General features: G+C 41.7%; 1 protein-coding gene across 2 annotated transcripts in view; it reads right to left on the minus strand.

Annotated features, from left to right (window-relative positions):
- TMEM163 (transmembrane protein 163) overlaps window positions 1-19,575 on the minus strand; it is a 70,878-nt gene that overhangs the window by 9,291 nt on the left and 42,012 nt on the right. For both annotated transcript variants that reach the window (XM_081008952.1, XM_081008953.1), the window contains exons 3-5: window positions 19,368-19,411; window positions 17,833-17,924; window positions 8,259-8,355 (exon numbers count right to left, since the gene is read on the minus strand). In XM_081008952.1, the coding sequence (XP_080865078.1) occupies window positions 8,259-8,355; window positions 17,833-17,924; window positions 19,368-19,411 (233 nt within the window). The remainder of the gene's footprint in view (window positions 1-8,258; window positions 8,356-17,832; window positions 17,925-19,367; window positions 19,412-19,575) is intronic.

A 19,575-nucleotide genomic window follows, 5' to 3' on the forward strand; every position in this document is an offset into this window, starting at 1 on the left:
CCATTCAAACATACTTCAGGAGCATAAAAAAGGTGCAAGATTCAGCAGCACATCTGCTGGAGCACACCAAAGCCTCCCAGGATGGATCAAAATCCACACTGGCTCAGAAAAAAAGGAGGAACTAGCCCCTGGCACAGAGCCGTCTTTCCCATTGGGTGGGCTGGCGGGCGTGCAGCTTCCTTCCCAAGCCTCTGCGGCAGGAGAGCGATCCCTGCAGAGGCTTAGGATAGAAGCTGCGCCCCGCCAACTATATGGCTGGTGGACATGCAGCTGTCTTCCCAAACCCCCGCGGGAGGAAAGCAATCCCGGCAGAGGCTTGGGAAAAGGTCGACAACTCTGGGAAACGGGGGATATGCTTAAGATAGCCCTGCCCTAGCAGCTTGTCTGGCAAGTATCCTGGAAGGGGGGGTTAAGTTGCAAGGATGTGTACTATGAGAGTAAACATACAGGTTCTGGGCTGGTTAGCTGCCAGCCCTGAATATGACCACTGATAGCTATATAGCAGAAAACAAGGGTTCTGGAGAGTGGGAAGGGGGCAGCCATGGGAGTAGCCAGGATTTATTTGGGGGGTAGGCTTTATGTTTGGGGGACAGAACAAAGTTATCTGCAACACAACTGGTCAGTTAGTTAAGTATTTTTATTTACTTACCTGATTTAGCAGGGGGGCAGCTGCACCCACCTGGTTATGCCCATGGGGGCAACTGGGACTCCTTCCCTGCACTTCCCTCTAGCATTATATAGGAATAATGAGAAGGAGAGTAAAAATGAGACCCATTCTCTTTCCCAGATTCCCTGCTCTATCAGTGCTCATATTCAGGGTTGCTATGCAATCCTAAACCTGATCCCTCCATCTCTTTATAGAACAGGGATGGGGAAGAATAAAAGGGTCCATTTCCCTTCCACTCTTCCAGAAATGCCTCTCCTGCCTGGCCTGGACATTTCAAACCAGCCTGGAACAGGAAAACTCTCCTTAAAGGGTAGGGAGGGATACAGCGCAACATTTCACTGCACATGCCACATCACTATCTATTTTTTACTAGAAATAGGTTACCGTATATAATCGAGTATAAGCCGACCCGAATGAAGGAACAGAGGAGAAAAAGCAAGTGTAGGAGAGTAAAGGAATCCAGTTTTCAAGTACTTGAGACCAGCAAGATCTCTTCAAGGAATCCCTGCAGTATTTCAATGCATCCACTGAGTGGAGCTACTCACCACAATATCTGTATGACTATTCTATGCTTCTTTACGGACCAATACAGCTCCCAGTGCTCTCCCACTCCCACCACCTGCCCCAGGATTCCCACTACCACAAGTACCACTGACAAATACGCAACTATTACAGGCCAGATTACCTTTGGGAGGCAGAATGAATGAGCTGAATTAGGAGTAGGCTTGTGCACCTGAGGGTCTAGTGAGCTGTGTTGTGCACCACAGGGTCAAGGATAAAAGACATGGCAAGAGACAAGTGGAAGTGCTTGTTATGAAGATGAAAACTGAAATGGCATGGAGATGGGCAGTGACCTGGTATCAGCCATCACTGGTAACACATCAGGAACCTCAACAGCATCCCACTTGGTGTGAACGATTACCTTTCCAAATTAATTCATCTTCCAGAAAACTGATCAGAAGAGACACTTTAATATGGTACTAAATTAATAAAATAACCCTGACCATCTGCTGCCATGTCCCCCAGGACCTTTCCTCTTTGTCGCCTCAGATTACCTTCTTGCCATTGCTTCTGAAAATCATTAAATAAGGAATCAAATCCATCGAGATTCATTGTTCGCTACCTCACTAGATTTTAATTGGAGCAACAGCACTGAATTAGAAAGAGAAGATTAATTTTTTTTATTAAAAAAAAAAAAAACCTAAACACTTCCATAATCTGCAGCCTTCTTTTGTTTGAAATGAAACTCATTTTTGTCCAGTTGTGCCATCGTTTATATCTGCATAAGTATATCCCATTCTATCCTAAACATCTTTGCTTGTGACATAATGCAGCTACAAATAATTATGTATTTAACTACGTTTTACACTATGCTTTAATGTTACACTGCCATAGCCATTCCAGTTACAAAGCCATTTATAAATCCTATACTAAGTACACCCACAGCAAATCTGTGAACAAAGCAAAGTGTATACACAACAGACCTGAATGAATAGAATCAAGCCTTCTCCCTCAATAATTGCAATGTTTTTGAACTTTTCCTTCTCTCTCTCTCTCTCTCTCTCTCTCTCTAATATTTTGCTTACAAGACTGCTGGGCCAGAAAGACCTCATCTGCCGAGCTTGTTTACTTGTTCACAAACCTTAATTTGCATCTCTGCATACATATCTATTAGCATATGCAAATTTCTATCACAGGTCTGTGCTTTAAGTCTTTTAAGTGCTTGATTGTGCCCCTGATAGGGAAGAAGTGGGGGAAAGAACAGGGCAGACTTTTCTGACCTTTTTCTTTATGGTTATGCAATGATTGAACTGCAAGGCGAGCTGAAATCTTATAATATATTTCACTATACTAGTAAATCCATCTCAATAAAAGTGCGCAGGGCATCACCATGGAAACTGCACATTACAAAGAGCAAACAAGGAAGGTATTTGTGGCCCACTACCATTCCTTGCTAAGGTTATATCCTTGAATCCAGTTTTATGCTTACAAGTATAGTGTGGATGCCCTCTAACCCAAAAATACATTGTTGAGTGGCAGTGACTTCAGCTGTTTCCAAATCACTTAATGCCCATCATCAAGGAGAGTGCTAGTTTCATAAACAGGCAACACACAACTTCAGGACTGCTCATACCTGAGGATGTTCTTTCAAGAGTGTTTCTTTCTTACTGCACTAAAACATTACTATTTAGGAAAAGGTAATTCTGTGTAATGGAACCTGCATTGGGTTAATGTACAACCTACCTTACTAACTGCAATGCAGATACAGTACTGCTCACAGAGACTATCTACTTCCCATAAATGAAAGTATGAAAACCAGAGTGTGCTGTAATTTAGACAAGGAAAGAAGGCACTTGGATTTGATCCTAATAATGCAAAAAATAGAATAGCTCTCAGAAACTGGGGAAATGTTTAAAAACAACCATAGGTATAAACCAATAAATAATATTAGTATGAAATTGTGTCTCATACCACATCCGCTGTATATTTGCGACTGGGTGGTGGAACTTCCTGTATGGGACTAAGAGAAGCTATCATGCAGATGCACCCAAATTCTCTTTGTGCAAACACACACACGTGATATACTCCATAAGTGATTTTTATCTAAACTGTGTTGTTGTTGTTTTAACTCCCAGAAAGGTAACGTTAAAAACAAAAAATGTCTGGTAGCATCTTAAAGAACAACAGTGGTAAAGCAAAGGCTGGACCTGGGGGCCACAGTTCCTGCTGCCCAAGCTCTTTGATATTGCTACCCAAAGTGTGGCAGATGATGGAACTGTGAAAAACAAGTCTAGCATCTTTGTTCGGCCACTAGGTCGCAAGTGTATATTGTGATTCGAGGACCCGATCCCCGCTTGGGGAATAAAGACACGTGGACACAGTATGTAAGGTTAATGGGTAAGGAAAAGGCCACAACTTTATTGATTACAGCATGTGAGAAGGTATTGGCTTAGGCATTGGACCACGGAACATTAGACTCCACCCACTCGGAGAGGGGTGAGCCCAAAGGGGGTTTATTCACCAGAAGGTGGAGCCTGTTGATGCTAATACAACTACAGGCTCTCTCCTGATGTCACTGAGGGTCGTGCCATGGCCCCCGCCACACGGGCATCGGACAGGATCCACGACCGCCGGATTCTTTTAGCGGAATACCCAAAATTGTCGGGGAAGGCCACACCTTGTCCCCCGAAACACCAACAACACATTCCAATGCCTAACCGCCAAATACCACGAAAGTTGTGACGGTTGCTACGAGGTAGGCGAATAAAACCAAGAGGCCGGGCCAATTTAGCCAATTGGAAAAAACTCCTACCAGGCCCCCTGGTTAAACAGGGTGACCATCCAGAGGTCCATAGCAAAGTCTCAGGAAAAGCTAATCTAAAGGGAGTGGAGGGTGGGTGACTCAAAGAAAATGTGTGTGCAATGGCATGGATGGCTGGCGCGGCCGCATTTGAATGGCAAGCCACGCCCCCACGAGCTTCCCTATTGGGTGCCCAACCGGGGAGGGGCGTGGCGCGCCAGCCCTGGAGTTGAAGCAGGGGGCGGAGCGCCCCCTGCATGACGAGGGAATCGTCTCCCGCTCACAACCACTCCCCTCCGGAAGGAGGAGAGGCTTACTGACCTGCACCAAAACACCACAGGGCAATTTAAAGCATAAAAATGTATTAACCACACAACCCAATAACGTCAATTATTTCACGCTACAAAGCTGCTTTTGGTGTTCCTACGTCATTTCAATTTGGCATGCTATCACCTTTAAAGCCTTATTCTCTCTCTCTCTCTCTCTCTATATATAATAGCTGTAGCATAGTTACTACTGTTCTGTGAAGGAAGCATACTTTGATAAATTCAATTCATGGAGTGATCGAAGTCAATGCAATATTGTGTGCACACAACAGTGCACTCTCAAGAGGAGTACCATCTAAGATCTGACTGTTTGTGCCAGCATAGTCGCAGATCTAGTAACGAACAGGATCAGTGGGTGAGCTGCACTGCTGTAGTCCTAGTTTTCAACCAGACGTATTTTTACTACTCATCTAAAAGCACAGCTAGTGTTACAAATAATAGCTTCTTAAGATACATTTTTATACTGGAACTTCAGCTTTCCTTTGTTGTGGCAAATAAAGTAACCTTATTCCCATCCTAGCAAACAACATCCTGGATCATACTAATGAATGTAAACTGCACTGCCACTGCATGGATGATACTGCTGCCTGGGGAAATAAACACACTCCCTGAATTGCAAGTAGCTATTGATTTAGTACACCAAGCAAATGGTTGTACTCTCCCTGGCCCTTTGAGTTGCTTTATCAAACAAGAAATCATATGCATTTTGTGGTACGTAACAAAAGAGATAACCTATTTGGGGGGGATATGGAATTATAATAAATTATAATGAATTGCTGAATTTACAGTCTTACAACAAGAAGAGAAAAACTCAAAAAGATTGTTAGTTCCTCTGAAATAAATTAATAGCTTAACTGAAAAATATGTCAAGACTAACAGCACTCTTGAAAGTAACTTATTTTCAAAATATGGGCTGTTTTTCGTGCCACTATACCAAGCTTAATAATCTCCGGATATATGCAAAGTGCTCTACTGCAAGGAACTAAAAAAAAAAAAAAAAAAAAGACAATACCGGTATATTTCAGAAAGCAGGATATTCAGTAAGGTTACAGCATTATTTTAGACCAATTCTCAGTGGGGTACCTTCTCTTAGAAAGTTCAGAGATCATTTAGAATTAGCCCCAAGCACACTTGTCAGGCGCTTGACTAGCTTTTACTTGCTCACTATAGTAAAGAGCCCAAGGCCAGCATTTTTCTAGGTATCAGAGTGATGCCACTACCAACGCAATTGCAAAGCTGAAATGATTTTTTGGATTATGCAATTTGCAACAGAGGGCAGTAGCAGGCCACAGGAATATAAGATGAGATGACAAGAGTTGCAGCAAGCAGAGTCAAATCAATCAAAGAAGACAGCAACAAGGTTATCTCAGAGTGCTATCTACAGGTCATCAACAACCCATCCTGGACTGTGGGGAAAGAAACCTCATTCAAGTTCATACAAGGCTTCCAGCCAATGAGCTGTTAGTAAATGAAGGTGTAAGGAAAACTTAAAATGTTACCTTTGCATCATGGGAGCATCTGAGTGATGCACAAACGCAGGTTGCCAGTAGAAGACCTGACTCTGAAACTGAAATAATGGCAAAATGGCCCCAGGAAGCCCTGAATGAAACATTTATGCAGTCTGCTACTTCCCAGGCCTTCCTTGCAACTCAGGCTTCTTTGGCTAGGAACTGAAAAGATGCACCACAACTTCACAAGAGGACTTTCTAAGCTGCGGCAATCTGAAAAACTTGAGGTGAAAGACAGACGGGTGCCTCCACCATTCCATGCACAGAAGCCAACACAAACACTGCCTTCTAGCATATCTGTGCCCCCTGCATACACCCAGAGACACATTCTTAATTATGCCACCTGAGGCAGCTACCTCACCCTTACTAATGATAGGGCTGGCCCTGGTGAAAAAGGGTGCCCCTTGATAAATAGAAAATTCATGTGAGCATTGTGAAAGTACCTTACAGCAGCAGCTTCCAAAACTGATTCTGAACTACACATTATATTGAGTGATTAGTCAATATAATCCATACCTACAGCATATTGAGTCTGGACATGGAACACCCTGATCTGAATCCCTGCAACACTATGGTCAAGTAGCCTTGACCAAGTTTCCATCTTTCAGTCTGAAACTACCTCACTAGGTTGCTGTAAGACTGAAACACTCCGCTCTGAAGTCCTTAAAGAAAGAGGGAAGAGAAACATTAAGCCCTAAAACGGCCCAGAAACAACTGCAGACTAGAAGCCCAGCATAAAGAAAACTTATACTTGTCCTGTTCTTTGACAGAAAATGTTTTAATCTGCTATGTAAATTATATTGCTCCAAACCAAGAGTTAAATGTTATCTTTCTTAACATTTAAGGAATGGCAACATTTTCTAGTGGAAAAATGTTGTTCCACAACCGCATGACTCAAAATCAGAGTCATGCTGCTTAAATTTTACACCAAGCTAGGAAAGCCTATTCTGAAAAGAAGCTTAATTCATGAAATCTGACATTTTCAAATAAATTAACATTTCTAAAAGTCTCTGGAAAATATGCTCCTTTGTGTCAATTTAAATGGGTTACAATGCACTACATGGGCTTCATTCTCAGACATTGTTGGGTAAAATTCCACACTTATGTAAATGCAATCTGAACTCTAGCAGAAAATACTATTTTGAAGACTCTAAACTTTCACTTTAAACTGCTTCAAGCCTTTAGGGATGTAGGTGTGAATTATTATTTTTCCAGTAACCCAATTCACACGTAAGAGGTGGCTCTTTAATCCAAATTATGCACAAAATCCAGCTGCATGTGGAAGACATCCAAACATATTAGTAACCCGTTAATATAAGTGCATCTCCATGTATTATCCATATAGTAGCCTGTGCTATCATGTCCATCTGTCCTCTTTTATATAGAACAAATGTCTGGTTATTTTACAGAAGATGGTTTTGATCTCCATTGCAGGCCAGAAAAGGGTATGAGGGAAAGAAGGAAGCAGGATGATTGCCATATTACTTTAAAATCATAGCACTTTATGGTTTCTATTTACAGTACTGTATTACTCCTTTCACACATATAGTAAGTTGGATACAGCACCAATATGCTGTGCTTTCCCAGCACGATATTTGCATAATTTTGACAACTTCCAGACATGCAGCATGAGTGTTTGTCCATGAGTGTTTGTGAATATTGTTCAATGTTCACTTTCACAGCCTGTATCTTTCACCAATTTTGCAAAGCAACAACGTGCCTGTAGCCTCAAGTTGACATATGGTTTCTTGGCTGCAGCAAGTTATGGAACATAAATTTACAGTTTAGGAAATGTAAGTAAATCTGAATCCAACCCATTCCACCTTCTTCTTAAAGCTTCCCTAGATTCTCTATCTTTGGATTAAATCTATATCTCTCTAGATGTTGTTGGACTCTACAACTTCCTTCAGACCTGGCCAATATGATCAATTGCCAGAGTTTAAGGGAGATGTAATTCAGCAATATCTGAAGGGTCACGGCCTTCTCTTTTCTGTTCTAATCATTCCTAGGTCCATTGTCTAAAGAAGTTTCCCAAACTTGGGTCTCCAGCTGCTTTTGGACTACGATTCCCATCATTCCTGACCACTGGTCTTGCTAGCTAGGGATGATGGGAGTTGCTAGCTAGGGATGATGGGAGTTGTAGTCCAAAAACAGCTAGAGACCCAAGTTTGGGAAACACTGGTCTAAAGTGTGAAATACAGTGGATTTTTTGATTTCTAGAAGTGAATAAATTTTAGTTATTATTGCAAAGAAAAACAATATTTGGAGCTCAAAAAAGATAAATATTAGTTAATGGTCAAATATCTACATTAAAGATAGAACATTTTCATGCCGTTCTGTTGAATTATACAGGGACCAAGCTATAAGTGGACACAGGAATGTGCATCCAATACCATATTATTCTAAGGCTAGATTTTAAGTTTTTCATTTTAAAAAGGTAAAATAAAAGGTCTTACCACTTCTGGAAGCAATTTAATTGCAAGGTCATGGATGGCTTTGATCACTATACATAGCGAAGACAGGAGAAATATCACACCCAAGATGACACAGGCGCTGTAAAAAAGAAGAAAGGAAGAAATATTTGTAACTCATTTGGAGCTTTGTGGCCTATTGATTGATGGCACACAGGATTCTACAATGAACATAATGTTCAGAGAATGAATGTCTACTGAAGTCCTAGAGGTTGCTATACTGAATGAAGAGAAGCACACTCTGGCCTTTGCCATTGGACAGGAAAGGCCACTGGGAAACTGCTCCTCCTGCGTCCCACTTGAAAAATTATCACTGCAAAGGGAGAAAACATCACTGCAATCTTGCAGGAAAATCATCACTGCAAGGGGGAAGATCAGCCTGGCCCAATGCAACAGCAAGGGTTAAATATCAGGTCCTTTTAATCACAAGGACAGAAAAGAGAATCACTGTTAGGAACTCCAAGGTCTGAATTAGGCATTTTGTGGTCATATGATGCATGCCCTATTAACTAGTAAGTTACCAGAGTCTGAATACCCTCAGGCCTCATGGTCCAGGAGCTGGGAGGCAGGGGAGGGGCAGTTTGACAAGGTAAATGTGTACAAACCTTCTAGGAAGCGTTTAGCAATTTTCCTGTTGTATTTCCCAGTGTTTAGAAGTTTAAACGATACTGTGCAAATAAGATAGAAACCTATGCAGAGGTTTCTAAACTGCAATTTAAAGTAGAAACTGTGCTGCACTGCTAATGGAAGTCATTTTTAGGGAGTTCTCTATCTCAAACAAATCCTATGTAAACAGAACTCCTGGTAACCACGGTGTTTTGAACATCTCCCAGACTATTCTGATAAATGATGCTGTATGATAATTCCTTTTGTAACCAGCATCTGTTTTCTTTATTATAAGAAATAAAGAAGCAACGATTCTCATCTGGCATTCAGTGTCTTGTCACCTATTGGGAGCGCAGTCTGAGGCTGTTATAATTAGCACAGCAGTGCGCTACTATTTTTTACCCTGTAGACATTAGCCAATCTGGAGGTTTGGCCGAACATGCAAAATTTACATCAAACTCATTAAAGAGGCTGCAAAGGAGTCAGCAGGGTTCTGCCAAGCTTAAGAAATGCAAGCCCAAGTTGTGACATCGTCAGAACATTTTGTGGCATACCATATTCAGAAATGAAGACATGGGGCCTTATGCTAGAGCACATTTGCTGGCGATTCCAAGATGCTAAAGCTCTGTGTTGCTCTCCCAGGAACAACTGTAAGAGCAGGAAGGAAGATTGGCTGCATAAATCACTGCAAAATCAGACAGGATTTTCTCACTGATGTTACAGCAAGGCTACAGAATTCTGTCACTGGAGAAATGAGGACAAACCTTCACTGATCTTAGGATAAATATTCAACACTTTGTGAAGGCAGATATCCAAAATAAACTTGCGTAAGGTAAGGTCCTCTACCTGTAGCAGAGATGGCACAGCCAGTCACGGGACTGTGGGACCCTTGGCAAAGCTGATGCACTCAAGAGTGTGTCTATACCAAAATGTATCCTTAGCACTTGGCCCAACCTCTGCTTCTGCATCAACTCCCAGCCCAAACCAGCTTGTTTCCATTTGTTTCACTAAGCCAAGTCTCACTGATGCAGACAGGAACAGGTGCAAAAAAATATTTTAAAAATCTAACTGGCTCTGATCATTACTGAGTCAGTCTTAACTCAGAAATTATCTGTCCACACCACTGAGAGCTTCCCAAATCCTGTCCTTTCTACCAATACCCACCCACTGATTCTTCGACCCACTTTCTTCTCCACCCCACTTTCTTGGGTGGCAGTTCTCCAGTGGTGGCAGCAAACAGGGAAGGGAAGAATTTCTGCAAGTAGCAACACTGTTCTGCCAATAGCAGCAGACACAAAAGGAAAGGCCTCTCCATCTTCCCCTCCCATACCTGATATACTACTATGCAGTATGCCAGGCCACAAACAGCCTGTGGAAATGTAGCTTCCCCAAGGCAGACATTGCAGTAGACCTTGAGAAAATGATATTTCACATATGTGGCTTACCATTTTCACACAAAAAGGGGAGGCTTAAAATAAGGGCTTTACTCTCTAACATAAATTTGTTGCCTCCTTTTCTACCTAGCAGAGAGGAAACATACAAGGAATAAAAATCTGAATAGCTTATTACATCAAAAATCAGAAGCTTGTGTCCACATCAAATGGGATAAAATGTACAGGAAACTATGGCTAAAATGGAAATTTATGTTTCAGGATTATTAAAATAACAATAATTCTGTGGCAGCTGCAGTTTATATTTAGCAGAATATTGACACCTTGGAAAGGGTGAAAATGCAAACAAAAACGGAGAGGAGCGCTATTATCTTTTGAATGATTTATCACTCATTCATCATATTTAGCTAGGGTAGCATCTTTTTTAATATACTTGCTGCGAAATTCTGAGGTCATGCAAAATTCATGAGTGTGCCTGTCTTTATACCTATAGCAGAATATCTTAATGGCTGAGGCACTTCTAAGTGTGCTGATTTCTCTCTGCACTGCAGCTAGAATGCTTTATTGTACACTATACTGTTCCAGTGCTAGCAAACAAAAACCTGATAAAACTAGAAAGTCACCCAAAGAGATACATAAGAATGAGAAAACAACATTTTTTACCGAAATTATAAAGAGCTATACCTAGAGAAAAGCCTGTGGGATACATCTGGGGTGCAAGTTGACTTTCCCAGCCCCTCTTCACCTACACAAAACACACACAGCCTCTCTAGGGTCTGGTAACCTAAACAATGTGACCTGTGATGTAAGGGAGATGCTGGAAAATCAGGTGAAGGCAGTGGAAAATAACTTATTTTTCAAGAATCCCCTCTATTACTGCTCAATACACCATCTATAATTCCCTATTCCATGACTTTCTGGGGAGGCAGCCTTGATGGCCCAGCATGGGGTGGGGGAGCAACCAGCACTTCAGACTTCACAGACAACAGGGAAGTGCTTTGCAGCCATGCAAGAAGCTAGGACTGCAGATGGGAGTTAATCTGCATCCACAGAGGGCTCCTGAGGAGTGGAGTTTAGGAGCAGACCAGAGTAAAAAGACTTCATCCAGTCCAATCTGATTCGGAGACCTAAAAGGGGACGTCTCCCCACTGCAGTCTTCATCTGGACTTACCCACCCAATATTGCTTACTTTACTTCTGGTTGTGTTGTTTCATCTTAAACAGGTTGGCTTCAGTTATCAACATTGCTATGGACAGCTGTTGGTCATTGTTTTCAGGGTCAGGAGGGAACATTGCCCACAGACAGATTGGATGTATCCTGTGGGTTTTCACCTACTTCATATCAATCATCACAACTTTCCAGTGGTGGAAGAATCATTGGGCTGTAGGCCCAAAGTAGGGAGAGGTGGGGAAGGGCACCCTAAGCCATCCTATCAGGAGCTGCTGGACCATAGTGCCCCCCCCAACCAATGGCCAGATTCCTGTACATTATCACAACACTGGGGCTCTTTAAAGCATTTCAAATCCAAAAGATACAACACATGAGAATAAAAACTTCATAGGAGCCTTTGAAGCTCAACCATCTATAGAATGCATTTGACTTCACAATCCAGAACAGCATTCTTAAGTAAAAGGTAATGTCATTATTACTGTTATGCATGGTATCCTTGCTCATTGGTGCCATCAGGGCACAGACGTTTAGGACCCTATTGAGTAGAATGATCAAGAGCCCCCCCAAACTGCTATATACATTGCCTTCTCCAGTAAGAACAGTCTAAATTTACTTAACTGCACTAACTGTTCTCTGGGAATCTGAACAGAGTCATCTAAGCCTACATACACACAACATTTTATTTTAAAATCAATGAAGACTGAGTACTTGGGTGTGTGTTTTCTGTCTAGTCGACCCATAATCTAGATCTATTGCATATATTTTATTCCTGAAATACACTTATTGAAAACCAGTTTTATTCCAAAAATAACAGCTCATTGCAGGTTGATTCCAGATTTCCTAACAGTGTATCCATTGGAAAACAGATTAAAACTGATGTAACGGAATGGTGCATATATAACCACACATGCTCAATGATGTTGTTTGTGGGCATATACCAAGACTGCAATCATCACTTCCTCCTTCATTCACCTGCAGCATGTGCAGGGAAGAAAAGGCATGGATAACCTAATCAGGGGGTCAGTTTCCAACCACACCAACCCTTTTGGATGGAAGCAGTATGTTGAGGACAAGCATGGATGGTTCTGGTTTTTTTGGGGGGGGGGGGAATAAAGTTTTTGTGCCACTAATTGGCTAGCATATATGCAGCCTAAGAGGGTAGTAAAGTTAAGCCGCAACCCACTAGAATTATTTTTCTGCCCACATTTTATCAATACAGTGAATTTCATGTTCCTCCTGAAGACACTGCTGCACACATGACAGAGCTTTGTTCACTGGACACAATACATAGTATGTGTTTTGTAGCAGCTGTTTGAGTTGGAACAGAGCCTACAGGTGAGCATGACTTAACATGGTCATTTTGAAATGGATATTTTTAAGGAAGCTTCCTTCAGCAGTGTGAAAAAAATGCTTCCAATTCATGAGACCTAGGAATAGAGCTGCCTGACCTTTGAGATACTAACACTTAGAAACTACATGTGGGAAGTTATAGGGAGCAGTACCAGCAGGTTTAAATAGGTTGAAGTGCAAGGTTTTCTTCCCTGATACACAAAAAGGGCAACCTCAATGCTTAACAACTTTGGGGGGGAAGGCAACCTGCTGCTACTTAACCGTTTGTGCTGAGCACTATTCAAAGAGCAATACGAAATTGCAGAAGTTCATAAAAATCCAAAATGAGGCCATGAGTATGTCCTCCTTATTGCTCAAAATTAAGATACAGTGGCCTGTAAATAATATATAATGGCAATACACTCATGAAAGTCATTTTTCATTGACTGACTCCACTTGAATCAATAAAATTGCTTTAAAATTACCAAATGTGGGGGATGGATGGGAGAAATTCATGAAAGAGAAAACAGTTAATTGTTGGTAAGATAAGTGATGCCTCTCCACTACAATTTAACAAATGTGTGGAAGCAAACCGCATGTCTGAAAATACATCAGTAAGAAGCACCAGGAATTTCAGCTAGCCACAATTTCTGGGTGGCATTTATCTTGCCTCTTTTAAGCATGCAGCTCCCACCAACACATTACTATGCCCACTGTAGTAGATAAACAATGTTTTGTCTATTCTATAAATCTGAAGTGGCCCAATGTCAAAAACAAAACTAGTAACTTCAAAGCAATTATTCAAATAGGCAAATGTCTAGGGGAGCCATCAAAACTAGGGGTGGGGTAGGGAACCTATGGCCCTCCATATTACAATGGATTGAACTCCCATCAGCCCCAACCAGCATTGCTTATAGACCAAAATGATAGGAATTAACAGTCCAGCAACATCTGGAGGACCACAGTTCCCCATCTCTGGATTAGGGATGTATAGGATGCTTCTATTTGTTCTGTTTTGAGTGAATAGAACCCTAAATGTGTTTTTATGCCCATGTGGTGGTAGCATCCCCTTCTCTTTCAGATGATTCCTTCATCCTACATGCAGAGCTGTGATGTCATGATGACCACCTACTGGAGAAGAATGAATCTATAACAGTGTGTGAAGTTGTATGCATCTCTTTGTGAGGCTAGCCCTCAGGCTTTCCAATCTCAAAGGCTTTTCTGTTTTGAGTCATCCCTCTGAAAATTGTTCACCACTCCACTGTTCCATGTAAGAATATTCAGCAATGTTTTGTCGCAACTGCTGTTTTACAGTACATCTCTCTCTCTAACCGAAGAGCAAAATGTAGTTTATATAATTTATCTTCTGTAAAATATCCAGTGTGGGATATCTCCCTGTCTAATTATAATCCTGCTGACTTTCCAGCAAACGGGATGTAGTAACAATATGTCTAAATGGGTATATAATAAAGCCCTTGGTAATTACTACTCTCAGTTCAATCTGCTGAGAGCAGCAGAGGTGTGGCAACAGAATTAAGCATTAAGTAAAAATTAGTGAAGCATGCAAATACAATCTGTACAAATGTTTTCACTTAAACTTGCCAGTACATAGATATTATGCTGCCTCCCTCCTTTAGTGCACTCTGCGTAGCAAGATATCTTTCACATGGAGTTGAAACCAATTTTAGCAGCTCTCCGCATAGTTAATTAGGATATTCACTGAACTGTGATGACATTTTGCTAAATAAAACAAGATTGTCAATATCAGTCAAATAACTAGCTAGTCGACTTTGTTAGCTTGTGCTTATCTTACAGCTTGACTGTCAAAGCTGCCAGAAAAAGAGACCTCGTTTTCTTCTAACATAAGACCTTTTTTTAAAAAAAACAAAATCAGCAAAACCTTTTATTCTTATTACGAAGCAATAGCTAAAATAGTATGTCAAAATTCTCACGCAACAACTAAGCATGTGCTTCACATTTCCATTGAGGTCAATGCGATTTTAGATTGCTGAACCTTTTGACTGCATTGTATCTTTGATTTATGTTCACCGCAAAATGTTCAACATCTTTGGGGGGCATTATTGTGTGTACCTCAGGAATCTAAACTTCAAGCTATGGGTGAAACAAATTTAAAAACTGTAAGAAGATTATTCAGCTAAGAAAAGTACTCCTGGCCACCATCAAAATCAGGATAGCCAGGTCCAGGTGCAATTTCTGCGGTTATAAAAAGTTAATCAGGAGTTTATTTGTTAAAAAGGAAGGTAAAACTATTCCTCAGAGTTGAGGGAACAACTGCACATTTCTAGCTCAACAATCATTTTACCAACACAGTCCTATGTGTAGCTACTCAGAAGTCCCACTGAGTCCAAAGTGACTTGCTCACCAGTAAGTGTGTGCTACAAGGTGCCTGTGGGATCAATAATGCCCCTGAGGTCTTCCCCTGGTGCCCATGAAGCCTCAGCCCTGGCCCTGACACACTGCACCCCTGGTCATGAGGTGGGGAGGGCTATTGTCTTTTTTCCGCCCTTGAAAAGTACATAGAGCTGAAGGAGGAAGAGTGACCATCTTCCTCACCCATGAAAGAGACACCTTGTAGACCACTTGTATAACACTGCGCCCATCCCCACTTACTGGAACTGATGTCTTACTCATGTCCATTAGGTTGTAACCTAGGGAGTTAATACATTTTAACACCCCTTACAAAATCTTTGCACACTTTGTATATCTCTTTGGCTTAATGACCAGTAAGCCTCCATGAAGGTGTGGAGTTTCCATCTGTTCTATAGCGCAAGTAGCCCACCTTTCATTTGGAAACACCAACTATTGTGAAAAATAACGGATGATTTAATATCCATGCGGCATTTGTCTTTCTTTCTTACAAAACAAACTGAAAATTGTTGGTTAATGCCAATGATCAAGTAGACAAGAAAAGATCTTCACCCCATGTGCAGTTCTCATGCTTTAAAAATTCTATTACTATGTCCTTGGTTAGAGTAAACTACATTAAGCAAAAGGCAGTGAACAGCTGGTCATCACGCTTATACATACTGTATAATCATCTGTTTTTCGAAATCCTGAATGCTTCTTTGTGTTTATCAGAGTACTGTGAGTTAATTTACTACGTGACAGGGATTTTGATGAGTTTTCCAATAACAGTAAAAATTCATTTCAAAGGGCATAGCATGTTAGTCCATCATAACAAAAATAACAAAGAGCCTTGTGGCTCCTTAAAGAGTAATAAATTTGTTATGGTATAAGTTTTCATGGACTCAAGCCCACTGCACATCTAATGAAGTGGACTGTGATCCAAAAAGTTTATGCTATAATAGGTGTGTTAATCTTCAATGTGTCACAAGGCTCCCAGTTACAGACTGATTTAACAGTATTAATTAGTTCTGTACTCTATTTTCAAAAAAGTACCGTATTTTTCCATGTATAAGTCGCCCCCTATTTTGGGGGACTCCAAATTAAGAAAACACCCCTCAGCAATACCCGTGTATAAGACGAACCCCAATGTTAAACCTATTTTTTTGGTTAAAAAACTGAGTCTTATACACTGAAAAATATGGTATTTGGTGCTTAAGTTGTCATTAGACTCTCACAGCACTGCAACAACGAAAACATAAGTCATGGGGCTGTGCCAACATGTGGCAGGAGAGACTCTGGCCTCCGTTTTCTTTCTTGGGCAGGAAGAGGGTTATTGGAAGTGTGCTTGCACACGAAAGCTCATACCAAGAACTAACTTAGTTGGTCTTAAAGGTGCTACTGGAAGGATTTTTTTTATTTTGGAAAGTGGGAGATATTGACATCAGTCCCTAGTCATAGTTGGATCACCTCCTGCTGAGTTTTAAGCTTTCAGCACCTTTTCCCTTCTGAAGATGAGGGACCTATCAGGATGATCTGCCCTTAGATTATGATGGATTCAATTGGCTTCCAGGTGGCTGGCAGGGAGTTCGAGCCGATGTGACTGGCACTCCTGTTGAAGCTCTGGCAGATTTGTGAAATATGCAAATAGCACAAGTCATTGACCTGGTAGTCCCTGAGCTTGCTCTGCCACTTTTTGGAACCCATTGACTCCTTGCTATACACCAGAGCTTTGGGCAATGAAACACACCAGGAAATGACTTGAACACAGATGAATGGTGAGTGCTCATTATCAAGCCTAAGTGGTCAGTAAAGGCAGCAAGGGAGACCTATTTTTCTGCCTCCATTGCAACCTCATTGTACCACCCCTCAGAGTTTTCCCAGGTAGTTTGGGGCCTTTTACAGTCTGGCCCAAATGAGATGGTGGAACTGATAGTATCTTGCTGAAACTTGTTCGGAAAGCATTTTGAGGATAAAATTGCTTGCCTCTGCCAGGACCTTGCCTCTGCCAGGACCTTGCCTCTACCGTTACAGTATCAAAAGGTGTCCAGGGCACTGTCTAGGCATGTTGTGTTTCAGTTAATAAGGCTTGAGGACATCTGGAAGGTGTTTGATTCAGTCTAGGTAACCACTTGCACACTTGAACCTCACTGCTTATAAAAACAAGCTTCTAGGCCAGGGAGGTGATTAACAACTCCTGGTGAGAGGGGATGTTCCCTGCCTGCTCAAGGAGACAGTGGTAAGACCACCCCTTTTTAAAAAAACAAAAACTTCCATGGATCCACAGAATTCAATTGTATCCCCCATGCTGTTTAACATCTACAACCTCTCTATGGAATGGCACACAACCCTTGAGCTCGAGCTTACTGAAAACATATTTCTGCAACTAGGTTGTTACAGATACTTAATTCCAGTGGGTTATTAATCCTGCCCTGGGTTATCATTTCAATGTGTTGTGTACCTATTTTAAATTTTGTTGCACACCACCTAGAAACTCGTTGTGAAAGGCAGGATAAAAAGGTTTAAATAAATAAGACTTTGTAGTCAGCTGTATAAGAGCAAGAAGGCTCATATCAATATGGCTATTATGTTGCTAGGAGAACATAAAGAGGAAACTGCCCAGAGAAAGCAGATCCCCCCTCCCCACCCTTTATCATCTCAGACTTTGATAAGTGCTAAAAATAACCACAAGTACTCACATGTATTCTCTGTGCGCTGAATGTACTGCAGCTGCATTGCTGTAGCGCCACAGAACTATCACCGACGACAGCACATCCAAAGTGGCATCAAACTGGAAAAGATACAGAAGCCATTAAGGCAAGCCATGCTTAAATCAATACACTGCTAACTGTGCCACAAGCCTGTAGACTAACTTAGTATAAATCATTTGAATAAAAGCAGGGATAAGCACAGATTACAGCAAGCTCATCCTTTGTGCTGCAAACAAAAGACATGACAGACTTTCAGCTGCATGCACACCACACATCTAAAGTCCTCTTAAAGCACATTCCCCTGCCCCAAGAATCCTGGGAAATGTAGTTTTCACTCACAGAGAAACAATTCCCAGAACTCTTAAACTACAGTTCCCAGGATTCCTGGGAGAAGGGTTTGTGCTTTAAATGGGTAGTGTGAATGCAGCCTTTATTGTGTCAGTCAAGAAAGTGAAAGGAACTTATTCAGTTGTTCCCTACCAGTTTACTACAAGATACCCCTACCACAAAATAAGTTGTTAAATGCTTACTGATCTTTCTACATCCTGCTTGACAAGCATGATGATATTTATGTAAAAAGGAAGAGGAATGTGAATGTAGACTTCTTATTAATTTCGCTACAATTTGAGCATCCACAAGAGGATAGTTTATGGGTAGGGTGCATATGGATACCAAACATGGTGGAAGCGTTTTGCATCCAGATTGAGAGGCAGCTTGTCTCTGAACATCAGTTACTGGAAAGAAGAGGAGGGGGCTGCTTTCCCCATGGTCCTACTTGTGGAGAACACTCCCAAATGAGTGTTAAAACAATACAGCATTAAATATTAAAAACTTCCCTAAACAGGGCTGCCTTCAGGTGTCTTTTAAAAATAGGATAGCTGCTTATTTCCTTGACATCTGATGGGAGGGCATTCCACATGGCGGGCGCCACTACCAATAAGGCCCTCTGTCTGGTTCCCTGTAACCTCACTTCTCACACTGAGGGAACTGCCAGAAGGCCCTCGGCACTGGATCTCAGTGTCCAGGCTGAACAATGGGGGTGGAGACGCTTCTTCGGGTATAGAGGACCGAGGCTGTTTAGGGCTTTAAAGGTCAGAACAACACTTTGAATTGTGCTCGGAAACATATTGGGAGCCAATGTAGATCTCTCAGGACCGGTTTTATATGGTCCCGGCGCCCACTCCCAGTCACCAGTCTAGCTACCACATTCTGGATTAATTGCAGTTTCTGGATCACCTTCAAAGGTAGCCCCACGTAGAGTGCATTGCAGTAGTTCAAGCAGGAGATAACTAGAGCATGCACCACTCTGGCGAGACAGTCCGTGGGGTAGGTAGGGTCTCAGCCTGTGTACCAAATGGAGCTGGTAAACAGCCACCCTGGACACAGAATTAACCTGCGCCTCCATGGACAGGTGTGAGTCCAAAATGACTCCCAGGTTGCGCACCTGGTCCTTCAGGGGCACAGTAACCCCATTCAGGACCAGTGAGTTGTGCAATGTACATTTCAGTTAAGAGACTACTTACAGCAAATCCAAATGATGAAGCACTGTACCTCATTACGGAGACAGCTAAAAGAAAAAGGGGGAAAATACTCTTTTGATCTTTTTGTTCACTGAAGTGAGGAAAAGTTGCAGTTTGAAGAGAAGGAAACAAATAAAATATCACAATATATTCATTAGCAATGGAAGAGACTCCACCAAGCTTCTGTAAATCAAAGGAGGAACAATCTGTC

The sequence above is a fragment of the Podarcis pityusensis genome, assembly GCF_964106645.2.
Source record: "Podarcis pityusensis genome assembly, chromosome: 1".
Classification (NCBI taxonomy): Eukaryota; Metazoa; Chordata; class Lepidosauria; order Squamata; family Lacertidae; genus Podarcis; species Podarcis pityusensis.